This window comes from Neomonachus schauinslandi, chromosome 12 (assembly GCF_002201575.2).
Source record: "Neomonachus schauinslandi chromosome 12, ASM220157v2, whole genome shotgun sequence".
In the NCBI taxonomy this organism is placed as follows: Eukaryota; Metazoa; Chordata; class Mammalia; order Carnivora; family Phocidae; genus Neomonachus; species Neomonachus schauinslandi.
The window spans coordinates 52954757-52969051 of NC_058414.1; the positions used below are offsets into that span (position 1 = coordinate 52954757).

General features: G+C 42.4%; 1 protein-coding gene across 1 annotated transcript in view; it reads left to right on the forward strand.

The window, feature by feature from the left end:
* The first annotated feature begins 727 nt into the window (after positions 1 to 727).
* DNAH11 (dynein axonemal heavy chain 11) overlaps positions 728 to 14295 on the forward strand; it is a 329965-nt gene continuing 316397 nt past the window's right edge. The window contains 6 exon segments of the mRNA XM_021689842.2: positions 728 to 1069; positions 2469 to 2612; positions 6584 to 6784; positions 7229 to 7411; positions 8566 to 8665; positions 12248 to 12459. Coding sequence (XP_021545517.1) covers positions 728 to 1069; positions 2469 to 2612; positions 6584 to 6784; positions 7229 to 7411; positions 8566 to 8665; positions 12248 to 12459 — 1182 coding nt within the window.

Sequence of the window (14295 nt, forward strand, 5' to 3'; positions counted from 1 at the left end):
CACAACCGGGAAAGTTGCATTGCCCGGTTAGCTCTTTTCTGGTAATATTTGGACAACCTTCAGCAAGGTGAATAAAAGCCCGTAGCGCTGGGCCTGAATTCCTGTTCCACTTTCTCCTTGTTAGGCAGCCACTTTGTGACTCAGTTCCCTTGCCCATAAAACAAGCTGACCAGTTGGAGCCCTGACTTTTTAGGGATTATATGAAATAATCAAGGTGAAGGATTTAGCATGGAGCTCGGCACCAGACAGCACTCTTAAGCCAAGATTAATCAATGCTGGGCTGTTACTCTCGCTTGCTGGGAGCCTCATGGAATATCCAGTAGGCCAAGCAGCCGGAGGGCGGAAGCGGCGGCCCCCACCCAGCGGCTCAGACCCACAGAGGACAGGCCCTTTCTCCCGCGGGGTTCGGAGCCCGGAGCCCGAAGGCCCCACCCCCGGCGCTGACTCCGCCCTCAGCAGGCTGGGGCGGGGACGCCGTCTCCCGGGAAACAGGACGCGCAGCTCCTCTCCCGCCAGCGCCTCCGCCCGCAGGTCTCGCACTGCGAGCAAAGCCCTCAAGCCAAGTAGCAGCAGGTGGGGGAGAGGGGCCACGCTGCTTGCAATCGCCGGAGGAGGTGGGCGCCTCTCGCGACGCGTGTGGGAGGGAAGAGGCGTCCTCGCCCACCCCAGGTTGGGCAGGGGCGAGTGCGTGGAGCCGACCGGTCCCGCATCCTGTCGGACCTGCGGGATGGCTGCCCCGGAGGCGCGCCGCTTTCCAGAAGTCCCGGGCCTTCGCCTAACCTCGGTCGCTGGCCTGGAGGTGGCGGGCGTGATGGAGCTGGAGGAGGAAGAGGAGGAAGAGGAGGAGGCGGCGGCTGCCAGAAGAGTGCGGAGTTTCGCCCGAGACGCGCGGGTGCGCTTTCTCGGCGACCGCCTGGAGCTGATGCTGGGGCTCCCGGCGGAGAAATGGAGCCAGTATTTGGAGAGCGAGGACCACCGGCAGGTGCTGGGGGAGTTCCTGGAGAGCCCTAGCCCCGCCTGCCTTGTGTTCAGAGTCGCCACCGCAGGGCCGCTCGCGGTCTCCCGGGAGGTAAGGGGCGGCAGGCAAAGGGACCCGTTCTCGCCGCCTGCCCTGCATAGCGGGGACAGACCAGTCGCGCCTTCTTGGATTCCCGTGGGGCACGCACTCGGGCGCTTTAAAAAACTCTCTTTGGAGCTCTTGCCCTGGAGTCTGCAAAATCCCCCACGTGCGCCCACTCTGCAGTTAAGCAGCTGTAGTTTAGTTTTCTAGAAGGTCGGCTTGTTCGACCGGGATAAAGGAGGAAAAGCTGTGCTTTCTTTAGCTGCCTGGGCCTTAGGTGCAAGGTGGGTTCTCGGTTCCCGATAACTTCCGTTTCAGTCGCTCTTGGATCAGTCTGGGGGCCTGTCTTTAAAAAATGTTTAGCAGAGTCTGAATAATTGGTTCTGTCCTCATTCTGACTGCTTTGTCACATTTCATCTCGAGTAAAATAGTCCTTAAAGGAGTTCCCCGGGCAGTCTGCGCATACATGGTATTTAGCAACCATGGTAAATTTTTTTTTTCTTTCCATCTTTTTCCCTTTTTCTTTGCCCTCCTTCCTTCCTTCCCCCCCCCCTTTTTTAAAATTTTTAAAAAAAATTTAGACTGCTCCTCCGCTTGAAGGTTAAGGTATCACAAGTACAGCATTTGTATTCAGTTTTTTTTTTTTTAAGTGAAAAGTTTGGAACATGATTTACAGTCTTCAGTGTTGTACCGTGCCTCAGTGTAATGTTATACAAGTGTTTTTCATCATCACTAGATGTGGTCACTTTAATAGTTGGGAAATGGAATCCCAGAGAACAGGAGTCTGCCTTAGGATTTTGAGTTTTGAAATTTTTTGTTCTCCTACTTTTGCAGTTATAACTAATTAAAAAATTTGTCAAGGAAGTAGGACACTTAACTCCAATATTACCCAAGTTAAATGATTATATCTGAAGAAATAACGCAGTAGTTGTGGAAATGGTAGAATATCTTCATTAACCACTTTATCTTGAGAATAGAAATAAAAATTAACCTCCTGTGCCTGGTCTTCATTTCAGTTTGGCTTATTTCCAAACAACAACAACAAAAAGATTAAAAAAGGATTAAACCTTTCCTGAGATAGAGAACTTCTAAATTCTCCTTGAATTTGTTTTTAATTACTAGATGTTATGGGATGTAATGATCTTGGGTAACTGACATGCCCTTTAAAGGCAATACTTCCACACCAATAATGCCATTAAATTAGCATTATAAAAGAACAAAGAAAACTGTATACATTTTGTAGAAAGGGGGGAAGGGAAGCAGAACTACCTTATTTATAAAGGTAGGCAAGATGCCAGGGTTTTTTCTTTTTCTAGCGATGGAGCTACAAGTTAGATACAGCAAATCCTGTTTGTTAACATGGAAACTATACTGTGAACTTAAACTAATTATCTTGCTCTTGTTTCAGATTCCAAGAGATGCAAAACATAAACTTGTTTATATTGCCAAGAAGATTACCGAAAACATTGGAGTAAATGATTTTTCTCAGACGGTTTTATTTGGAGAGTTAACTGCGTCATCATTTGGACATGTAACTGCTTTCCTAGATGAGGTGCTAGTCTTTAATATTTGAGTCTTTATCTCTATGACGCTTGGCATTATTCAGAAAAACTCTGGCTATTAAAAAACTGTAGAAGCCAGTAGTCTCTTTAGCCAAGTAGATGGAATGTGATAACAGACTGTTCCTGAAATGAGATGATACTGGTGCTGATATTCAACGGACGGTAATTTGTAGGATCATCCTTCTTCTCTGTTTCTAAATAACAGAAGTAAAAAGCAGCTTGAATAGGCTTTTGTAATTAGCTGTAGTTTTAGATTTCACGTTGATTAGAGACAAACTGACACTTTGGAAATGAGTATTATAAGTTTTTCAGATTTCCCTTAGTTTCTGTGTCACTCAGGTCAGATAAGGGGGAAAAGGTAATGGAAACACAGTTTTTGAAATGATTGTGTTAAAATTCCTCTTTCCTCTCCCCTTAAATCAGAGAAAAGCTCTCTAAACCCAGGTTACTTACACTTTTAATGTAGGGTTTTTTAATGTGGGGTTTTTAAAGTGGGATTTAATGTGGGATGCGGGGGGATTTTATTAAAGGCAGGCTGCTCCAGGAGGTCTGGGGTGGGGCCAGTCTTCTTCCTGTCTAACCTCCTACTTCTGGTGTTCGTTCACAGACCAGCTTTGAGAAAAGATGTACCAGATGATCAGGTTCTATAGAACTAGAGCAGTGGTTCTCAAACTTTGCTGAACATGAGAATCACCTGGGGAACTTTTCTAACCGACCCTTGCCCCGGTCACTCCTAATACCAATTAAATGAGAATGGATTTGGAGCCCGGTGGAAGTTAAAGATCCCCAGGTGATTCTCATGTGTCCCCAATTTTGGGAAACGCTGGATTAGAAATCACACCTCTGTCATCAGTTCAGTCCTGCCAAAGCCAATGCTTAAGGTAGGAATAATTACCAGCATATTTATTACTAATGATTTGCCATTCTCCCTATTTCAAGCCCAAATTCATGTGTTGGTTGGAAGATGGTTGTGGTAATGCACATTCTAGGAAAGTTTTTATCAGAGCAGGCTTAATTAGGAAGTTGTAGAGTCAAATGGAATGTCAGTGGTCCCTCATGACTTGCATTCCAAGCTAATCAACTTGTAACTTTCTGATTTGTACATTAACGAGAAACACACACTACATACAAGGACTGGTGGATTGGTGATTCTGTTGAATTGAGAGACTGATACAGTGCTTGCTTTGAAAGGTACTGAGGGAGTTTTCCAGTGTTTGGCTGCTTTTTTTTTTTAAGATTTTATTTATTTGATAGAGACATAGCGAGAGAGGGAACACAAGCAGGGGGAGTGGGAGAGGGAGAAGCAGGCTTCCCTCTGAGCAGGGAGCCCGATGCGGGGCTCCATCCCAGGACCCTGGGATCATGACCTGAGCCGAAGGCAGACGCTTAACGACTGAGCCACCCAGGTGCCCCCCAGTGTTTGGCTTCTTAAATGGGGATGGAATAAGGAAGGGATGGACCAAGTGTTTGAACTGAAGGTGGGGAAGGTCATTTGTGCCTTCATATTTACTTTTTTCTCATTTAAATGATACTTATGTTGAACAGTTTTTGGAGTTTGACTCCGCCCCACAGAGTAATGGGAATTGACGCTGATGTGCTTGGGGCCTCCCAAACTTCTCTCTCCAGCCTGGATCTCTCTTCTAAATTCCAAGCTCAGATGTCCCCCTTCCTTGTGGACATGGCCACTTAGTGTGTAATGTCTCAAACCTAACCTATCCAAAGTTGAACTCCCAATCTTCTCTACATTATAATTTGTTCCCATACAGTATGGTTTGTAGCTGTATTGTATTTAGCCAAACTGTTTAAAATGTTATATAGCTATTTCTTTATTATAGTGACCCTAATCCTTAAAGAAACAGTAGTTGTGAATTATCATTATTACTCATTTGGCTTATCGAGCCCATATGGAAGTCTGATTTGGTTTTTGTAGTGTCTAGGTCCCATCCTTGGGCATTACAATTTAAGAAGTCTGGGAGAGGCCCTGGCTCCTACAATTTTGAAAGTATTGACCAGGTATTAGTCTCTACTTAAGAACCATTGTAAAAAGAAAATCCCCAGTTTAAAGAAGGATTAAAGAGGTGGGCACTTGGGTGGCTCAGTCAGTTGGGCTTTTGACTCTGGATTTCAGCTCATGAGGTGGTGTCCGGGTTGTGGGATGGAGCCCTTGCTTGGGCCTCTGCAGTTGGTTTGGAATCTGCTTGTCACTCTCCCTCTGCTCCTCCTTCCACTCATATTCTCTCTCTCTCTTTCTCAAATGAATAAAATAAAATCTTAAAAAAAGATCAAAGAAGGTAAGTAGAGAAAACCATAGCCAAGGCCCTATAGTTCTTTAATTTGTAGTTATACATTGTACATCAATTGAATATGTAAACATTCAAATTATTTTAATTCTCAGAAGAAGTTTGGAATTTTTCCTCTAAACCACAAAAAGTAGGCAAAAAAACTTCCCAACAGAAACAAAACAAAACCCCCAACTAATTGAATTACTTTGTATATAGTTTAACAAATTGTTTTGTAATTAAACAGCACATCCCAGGTCTATTTGTTTTAAATGAGGTTTGCAGTGATGCTCTAGCTCTTTGACTAATCACTCTGCAAAGCACATGGCTCAGAATTTCACAGTTTTATCTACAGTGTGACAGAAATACTTTAAAAGAAGTTGGCTTCGTCATAGAATCATAAATGGAGTGAAAGTTTGAAACCGTACCCAGTGAATTAGCTATGCCGAATAATCAGAATTTTCCTCACGCCTGATGTTCAGAAATAGTTTTTGAGATCTGGGATTTAGTCGAGAAGGAAGTTTTCCAGTGGGTCAGTGCATGTTCCAAGCCCAACAAACTTTAACTCTTCAGTGTAGTTTCCAAAGTTCTTCGTGAACTACCCTGCCTTTCCCAAAGCTAATTCCGGGCAGGCCAGACTGGCAGTTTTGCAGAAGCCTTCTACTTCTAGAGCCCTGAATGATTTTTATGTATCAGTGTGTTTATCTTGTGTCTCCACTCGGCATCCTGAATATGCCTCGAATGATGGCCGTTCTTAGAGCAAAGGACCTAACCCACTGAGCTCATCGCAGGCAGAGACTATTTCTTACTCTGCTGTTTTCCTAGCTTGACACGTAGTGGGCGCTATGCAGGAAAATGTAATAATAAAATTTGGAGAGATTTGTTTCAACACTGTCAGAAAACAAAAGTGATTGTATTGTCGAAATAGACTTTGAAAAGGTGGAGTAATTATATTCTGAGCATTTTAGCTAATGGCAATTTTATGGAAAAATGCCAGTACACCTGGCGGATTATCAGAAAAATGAAAAGTGTTGAGAATTAGGAGATACTAGAAAGGGGTGGGAAAGCAAGAAGAGGCTAATAACTTCATTCACTCAACAAATTCTTAACATATGCTGGGCCCTGGGAATACAAAAATAATTGTTGAAGGCTTTCACATACATGGTGTCACATATATGATGCTCCCAATTTAATGGTAGAGGGAGTTCCAAAAAAGGGCCATATGATTAATAAACAAGTTTTTGACTGTGAAACTGAATCCACTGGTATGCCACTCAGGGCTTGAGAAGATTAATTTACTTTTGCCTCGATGTGATTCAAAAAGATTTTTTTCATTTATGTACCTGCCATTGTGTTCAGTTTGCATGAAGAAAGCCGTTTGCTTACCTGACATGGTTGTGCTTAGTTTATGCGTGTTTGAGTCATTGGGAACCTCCTCGAATGCCTGATGAATGGGTACATGAATGAACAAGCCGCATTGTATTTCCACTTTGAAAGATTTTGTCTAATTGATGAAGTCTAAATGGGATACTGATTTTTGTCCTCTTTGTAAATTTGATATCCTAGGAAAATATTTAAGAAATTGAGTGGTTTTTGTGGCCGATTTTGTGTGACAAGAAAATCTTTGAAGGAGTAAATTGTCTGTAAATTAATTTCTTTTGAAAATGTTTCTCTTTCTGTAGATTTTAGTGCCAATTCTTTCTAATAGGAACAACCATAAATCCTGGTCCTGTTTCATTTCACAAGACATGGAATGCCACTTAGAAGTCATGAAAAGTAAAATGCATGTCTTTCGGGGCAAAATGTTGAGAAGAACTCTTCTACCAATTCCCACGATAGCAGGGAAAATGGACCCGGGTCGGAAATACTCTGAGACCAAGTATGTAATGCTATGATTTATATAGGATATTAAAATGGAAAGCCCACATACCCAATTGGTATCATATCCCCAGAAAACTATTAGTAAGAGAATTATTAGAACTATATTATTTTTTTAAAAGTTGTGCAGAGCACCTATATATTATTTCCTTACAAAGTATCCTTCTTATAAGCAGACTGCCCAAAAAGCAAGCTGTAACAATTGCCATGATGTCAACAAAATTATTTTGGCAATAATGGTTTGAGGATATGATCATTTGTTTTATAATGTTTATGCCACAACTGAAATTGAGGCTATAAAAATAAAGGATCTGATTTTGAAATATTTATATTTGGAAAACTAGTTCATGGAAAAAATACTGCTTACCATCCAAGTCCTATCTTCCTTTGGATGAGGTAATTGGTTTTTGAATTATTTTATTGATCATTTCAGTGTTTGTACGCTAGAGGTAAATGAAAGGACACTACTCCATGCGATTGAGTCTGTGGTTATTAAATGGTCACATCAAATCCAAGAGATTGTAGAGAAAGATTCAGGGCAGCCTTTGCTGAATGGTCTTCACTCGAATCCTCAAACTGAACTGGATTTCTGGATGATGAGGAGAGAGAATCTATCATGCGTTTATGACCAAGTAAGTAGATAGCCTTACAAATTGCTTGTAAGCTAAATTAGCAAAGTCAGTTGTAGAATTTGGCTTCTGGAGCAACGATTTCACTTGAAAGGTTCAACATACTGTCTTTGATGACTTAATAGTTTGTTCTCATTCCAAAATTCCATATGGTGTGCACTTAAAAAATGAATGGGGATTGGGTGCCTGGGTGGCTCAGTCAGTTAAGCGTCTGCCTTCAGCTCAGGTCATGATCACAGGGTCCTAGGATCGAGTCCCGTATCGGGCTCCCTGCTCAGCGGGGAGCCTGCTTCTTCCTCTGCCTCTCTCTCTCTCTGTCTCTTATGAATAAATAAATAAAATCTTTAAAAAAAAAAAATTCTCTCTAAAAAAAAAAAAAAAAGTGAATGGGGATTGGGGCACCTGGGTGGCTCAGTCGATTAAGCCTCTGACTCTTGATTTCTGCTCAGGTCATGACCTTCAGGGGCGTGAGATTGGAGCCCAGCATCAGGCTCGGAGCTGGACATGGAGCCTGCTGGGGATTCTCTCTCTCCTCTCCCTCGGCCCCTTACCCCCCAACTTGTGCGTGCTCTCTCTCTCTTTCAAAAAAAAAAAAAAAGTAAAAATGGGGATTAAAAGTAATTTTGCCTTTTTGAGAATATTTTGCCAGCGTTTGATAATTGGAAACACTGTGGCATAGAGTGGTTCCCCAGGGAAATGTTGAAGATGGTAAAATTTAATTTAGTTGATTGAACTGATTTAGGAAGGAGTAGAGTCTTGCTTGGGAGAGATACAGCTTTGGAAAAGCTAACTTTGCTTCCTCTTGTGTTTGCCTTACGTATTACTTGATTTAATGTTCTGAAAATTAAGACATTTGCATGTTCACATGTCTCAGATTTTCTGAAACAGCAAGAAATTTTATGTGGAAAATTTAACATTTTACACGAAGTGTAAATTGACACACTTTTTGAAAACTCAAGAGCTATAAATGTAAAATAAAATTCAAGCTTAAGGAAGAAATGCTGTTAAAAAAATTTCAACCTGAAACCAGATATGTCTTTGTGTATGAAATGCTGTGTGTATTGTGCATGAGTGGAATAGAACTGAAATATTTTATTACCGAATGCATCTATTTAGTCATTAATCCAGCTTCTACTACATTTTCTTTTTCAATTTAGCTTCAAGCTCCTGTTGTCCTCAACATGGTTAGGATCCTGAAAATTAAACAAAGCAGCTATTTTCCAACTTTGAAGGACATTTTCACGGCTGTGAAAAATGGTAAGATTCTTGTTTTTTTGGCCTGGTGTTGGTGTCCTGCCTGATCTGACCCCTGCCTGCCCGCCCAGCCTCTTCTACCCTTCTGCTGTTAACATGTTCATGAAGTGATGTCCCTTGACTCTTTTAAGGATAAATTCATCTTCATTAGTACTTCATTCTCCAGTTATATTGCACTATTTCTAGAATAGATTGTGGGGACGTAGCAAATGGGCTCCAGATGGAAGTTCTAATGCGAATGTGTGTGTGTGTGTTTGTAGGGGCAAGACCTTTGCAGGGGGTGAGTGGAAGCCCAACATGGGGGTTTCCTAGTCAACAGTGTGGCTACATTTAATCCCATAGCTCTCTGGTAGAGTCTCTCGTGCTTGGCATCCACCGCTTACTTAGCTTAAAAGAGCTCAAAGTCTTCATCGAAGTTTTGGTGAGGATTAAACATAGAGGAGGTTTGTTTGCTGAATTTGGAACAAGTGCATGCATACGGTTAAAAACCAGAATTTCCAGTGAAAAGTCTCCTTGTCTCCTCACTGTCCAGTGTCCGCTCCACCCAGAGGTGACAGCCCTCTTGTTTCTTGGTTTCTCTTCATGTTTCTTGAGGCATATTCAAGCAAAAAGGCATACAATGAGACTGAAGTTTTAAATGTTGAAAATGTAAGCTATTTGGGGGTATAGCTTTTTTGGTTTCTAACATTAGAAAATGAGTTCTTAATTTCTTTCTAATATAACTATGTAAGGTTAGGAAATACTTAAAATACACTTCATTGTTATCTCTTCAGGGTTTTCCCCAGGAGCTCTGTTGGGAAAGGGATCATGAGGGGGAATATTTGGGTTTGAAGGTCTGTCAGATCAGGATTCCTGTCCCAGATCCACTTAGTACATCCTAAATTTGCTGAGCCTCCGGTTTTCATTGGCCAGACTGGCATATTAACACCTTCCTTGCAGAATTATTCTGAGGATTAGAGTAATATTTCAAAACATGGTCATTTTCTTTTCAATCTTGTCAGTGTTTATCACCATTGACATTTTGGGCAGGGTGATTGTTGTAGGGAGCTGCTCCATGCATTGCTGGATGTTGAGCAGCGTCCCTGGCTCCCACCCACTCCCCCTGTTGCAGTTGTGACCATCAAAAATGTCACCAGACCTTGCCAGATGACCCCTGGGGGCAAAACCTTTCCTGGCTGAGAACCATTGGATTGAAGATAAAATATACAGGGTACATAGTACTAGGCACCCAGTGAGCATGTCCTCAGTAAGTAGAAGCTGCTTGAATTTTTTATCTGTTAGTATAAGATGAACATTTTCTGTGGGTAAAGCTTCTGCAGGAACAAATCCCAGGGGTACTCAGGGCCTTAGGAGCACATGGACTTCGAGATTCAGACATAAGCACTTTCAGTAGAACAAGTGGCCCAAAGCCATTGTCAGTTAGAGGTGGAAGGCCCCTCTCAAGGATGTCCTTGAGGACTTGTGAAATCACCACATGTGCTTATCGTATTTTAAAGGCACTTAGCAGATGTGATTATTTAATTTTGAAATAAACATGATTAAAAACACACTAATTTGAAAACAGGAATACAACCAGGGAAGAAAATACTTCCTGGATGCTCTCTCTCTTCCGAGGTCTTTATTGTTTAGGTGGACAGATAAATGGGTTATATGTTAAGTGGAGTAATAGCAGTGGGTGCATTCCTGACTCTGACAGCCAAAAAAAAGTTGGCAGGTTTGTTTGCGTTGCTTTGTTTTTTTTTCCCCTCCTCTGGACAGGAGTCTTTTGGCATAACACCAGAAAATAAGAATTTACTTCATTCCCTACCTTCATAAGTAAATCCTGTTTTCAGTTAATCAAAGGTATTTGCAGTTTCAGGAACAAAATGCAGTTTGATTTAGGGTACATTAAAATGACTTTTTTTTTTTTTTTGAGGGAGCAGGTTGAGGGGTGGAGGGGAGGGGAAGAGGGAGAGCAAAAATCTCAAGCAGGCTCGATGCCCAGCACGGAGCCTGATGTGGGGCTCGATCTCACAAGCCTGAGATCATGACCTGAGCTGAAATAGAGTCAGGTGCTTAACCAACTGAGCCACCCAGGCGCCCCAATTTTTTTAAGTAAGCTCTGCACCCAGTGTAGGGTTTGAACTCACCATCCTGAGATTGAGTTGCATGCTCTACTGACTGAGCCAGGAGTCCCTAAAATGACTAATTTTAATGAAGAGAAAATTTGGATTGCATTAAGCAGTAATAATATTTTTCTTCATATATATATATACATACATATATGGGGCAATGAGTACACGGATTTTTGGGGGGAGATATTCCTTATTCACCCTGCTTAATGATTTTTTTAAATTTATTTTTAAAGATTTTATTTATTTATCTGACAGAGACACAGGGAGAGAGGGAACACAAGCAGGGGGAGTGGGAGAGGGAGAAGCAGGCTCCCAGCTGAGCAGGGAGCCCGGTGCGGGGCTCGATCCCAGGAACTTGGGATCATGACCTGAGCCGAAGGCAGACGCTTAACGACTGAGCCACCCAGGTGCCCCTGCGTAATGATTTTTAATATGGAGATAAAATTCATTTCACATCAAGATAACTATTTTGAATTGTAGAGTTGAATGACATTTATTACATTCACAATGTCTTACAACCTTTATCTCTAGTTCCAAAACATTTTTTATCACCTGTACTTAACAATTTTAGTAGTTGTATTTTGAATAATCTAGAATTCCACCGTCATTGCCTGAGTTACTCTCCTACGACACTGGGATGAGACGCTAAAATTGTGCTGGTACCAAGTGCCTAAGAGGAATTAACATCCTAGGGATGAGCTTGTAACCCCAACCATAAAGTCACAACCACTTTGCAGACCTGTTTTATTCCTGCGGTTTCATGGAGTTGAGTGAAGTTCCTTAGATCTTAAAGATATGTTTTCCCATGGAGTCTTGCGTCATGATTTACTTGGGCTGTGTAGGTAACTACACCAGGGCTCTCTTGAATGGCTGCTCCACACGGACTGTGAATAAAGCCTTCCAAACCCATAGTAGCTCAGTTGTGGGATAAGCCATATAAAAAGAAAGATGACGGGGCGCCTGGGTGGCTCAGTTGTTAAGCATCTGCCTTCGGCTCAGGTCATGATCCCAGGGTCCTGGGATTGAGCCCCGCTTCGGGCTCCCTGCTCAGCAGGAAGCCTGCTTCTCCCCCTCCCACTCCCCCTGCTTGTGTTCCCTCTCTCGCTGTCTCTCTCTGTATTAAATAAATAAAATCTTTGGGTGCCTGGGTGGCTCAGTTGGTTAAGCGACTGCCTTCGGCTCAGGTCATGATCCTGGAGTTCCAGAATCGAGTCCCACATCGGGCTCCCTGCTCAGCAGGGAGTCTGCTTCTCCCTCTGACCCTCCTCCCTCTCATGCTCTCTGTCTCGCAAATAAATAAAATCTAAAATAAATAAATAAATAAATAAATAAATAAATAAAATCTTTAAAAAAAAAAAAAAGATGACTGCATAAGAATAGCCATGTTCTTTTGCATTGTTTTGTTGAACTTGTGAAGTGAATTTAGAAAAAGAGACTGCATCACATTCATGGTGGTTTTCTTTCCTTTCAGCGCTCCTGGAAGCCCAGGATGTAGAGCTTTACCTGAGACCCCTGAGGAGACATGTTCAGTGTCTCCAGGAGACGGAATTCCCGCAGATCCGTGTACTTATTGCCCCATTATTTCATACCATCTGCCTCATCTGGAGTCATTCCAAGTTTTATAATACTCCTGCTCGGATTATAGTTTTATTGCAAGAGTTTGGTAATCTCTTCATTGACCAGGTATGTAGTATTAAAAAAAAGGAAGAACAATCAGTGCCATGTGGTAGGTTTTAATAAACCAAGGGAGAGCAAATAAATCTAATCTATAGTAAGAACACCATTTTCCTTTTTTCAGAAAGGACTTTTATGGTAACAAAGACCAGGTGATTTTTTTTTTTTTTAAGATTTTATTTATTTATTTGACAGAGACACAGCGAGAGAGGGAACACAAGCAGGGGGAGCGGGAGAGGGAGAAGCAGGCTTCTGCCGAGCAGGGAGCCCAATGCGGGACTCGATCCCAGGACTCTGGGATCGTGACCTGAGCTGAAGGCAGTCGCTTAACCAACTGAGCCACCCAGGCGCCCAGACCAGGTGATTTTTTTATTCTAAATGGCTGAGAAGCTCTGGAAATCAGTCCAGTGCATTCAAAGGGCAGTTTGTTACTGGATTTAATACCCTACCTTTCTTCAAAGAGATTGAAGGCAGCTTTTAATAAAAGGCAGATAGGGCGCTTGGGTGGCTCAGTTGGCTAAATGTCTGACTCTTGATTTTGGCTCTGGTCATGATCTCAGGGTTGTGGGATTGAGCCCTGTGTCGGGCTCCAGCGCTGGGCATGGAGCCTGCTTGAGATTCTCCCTCTCCATCTGCTCCTCTCCCACTCCACCACCCCCCGACACAAAATAAATAATAAAAGGCAGATAGGCATAGTCCTTTCTTCGTAGCTTTCCCTTTGGTTTCCACAGGAACACTGACTGATGGAAGACTTTTGGAAAGTAAAGTAAGAGAACCTGGCTGCAAAAAAAAAAAATGCTGAAAATATAGTAATGCAATTGTATTTAAAAAATTGATTCATAGTTGATCTTTAAAAATCTCTTGTTTGTATTTGTTTCTCTATTCTTCACTTGGAAAATGTTTAAAAAATTGGACTGCTTAAATTTTCTGTATGAACTTTAATTCTTCATGGGTCCATAAAATCAGAGAATATTATATAATTTGAGAGCTAAAAGATACTTGGAGGGCACATAACCCAGTGGTTCTCAGTTGGGGGTGTGTGTGAGTCCGCTTGAGCTGCGTAATGAAATACCACAGACTGGGTGGCTTTATTTTCAGAAGTTGTTTTCTCACAATTTCAGAGACTGGGGCTCAGATGAAGGTGCCAGGATGGTCGTGTTCTGGTGAGAGGTTTCTTTTTCCTGGCTTTCCGTAGCTGCCTTTTCTCTGTGTCCTCACCTGGTGGAGAGAGAGATCTTACAAAGTCACAGTCCTATCACATTAGGGTCCTGCTCTTATGACTTCATTTGACCTTAATGACCTCCTGAAGACCTATTTCTTTTTTTTTTTTTTTTTTTTAAAGATTTTATTTATTTATTTGAGAGAGAGAATGAGATAGAGCATGAGAGGGGGGAGGGTCAGAGGGAGAAGCAGACTCCCTGCCGAGCAGGGAGCCCGATGCGGGACTCGATCCCGGGACTCCAGGATCACGACCTGAGCCGAAGGCAGTCGCTTAACCAACTGAGCCACCCAGGCGCCCAAGACCTATTTCTAGAGAGTCACATTGGTGATTAGGGCTTCAGCATATGAATTTTGGGGAGGAGACATTCTCACCGTAGCAAGCCCCGTAAGCAAGGTGTGTATCTGAACCACTAAGTAGTTTTTGTAAAACAAATGCCAGAGAAGCAGAATCTCTGTCTATAGCTTTGACTTTGAGTTGTTAGGAATGCTTTCCCTGAGAAGTGGAGCGCCTCCAGCTGCAACTGACAACCTGAAGCAAAAAAAAAAAAAAAAAAAAAGTGCATTTGTGTGAACTGGCAAGTCTAAGAGTGCAGTGGCTTCTGGAACAGCTTGTTTCAGAGGTCT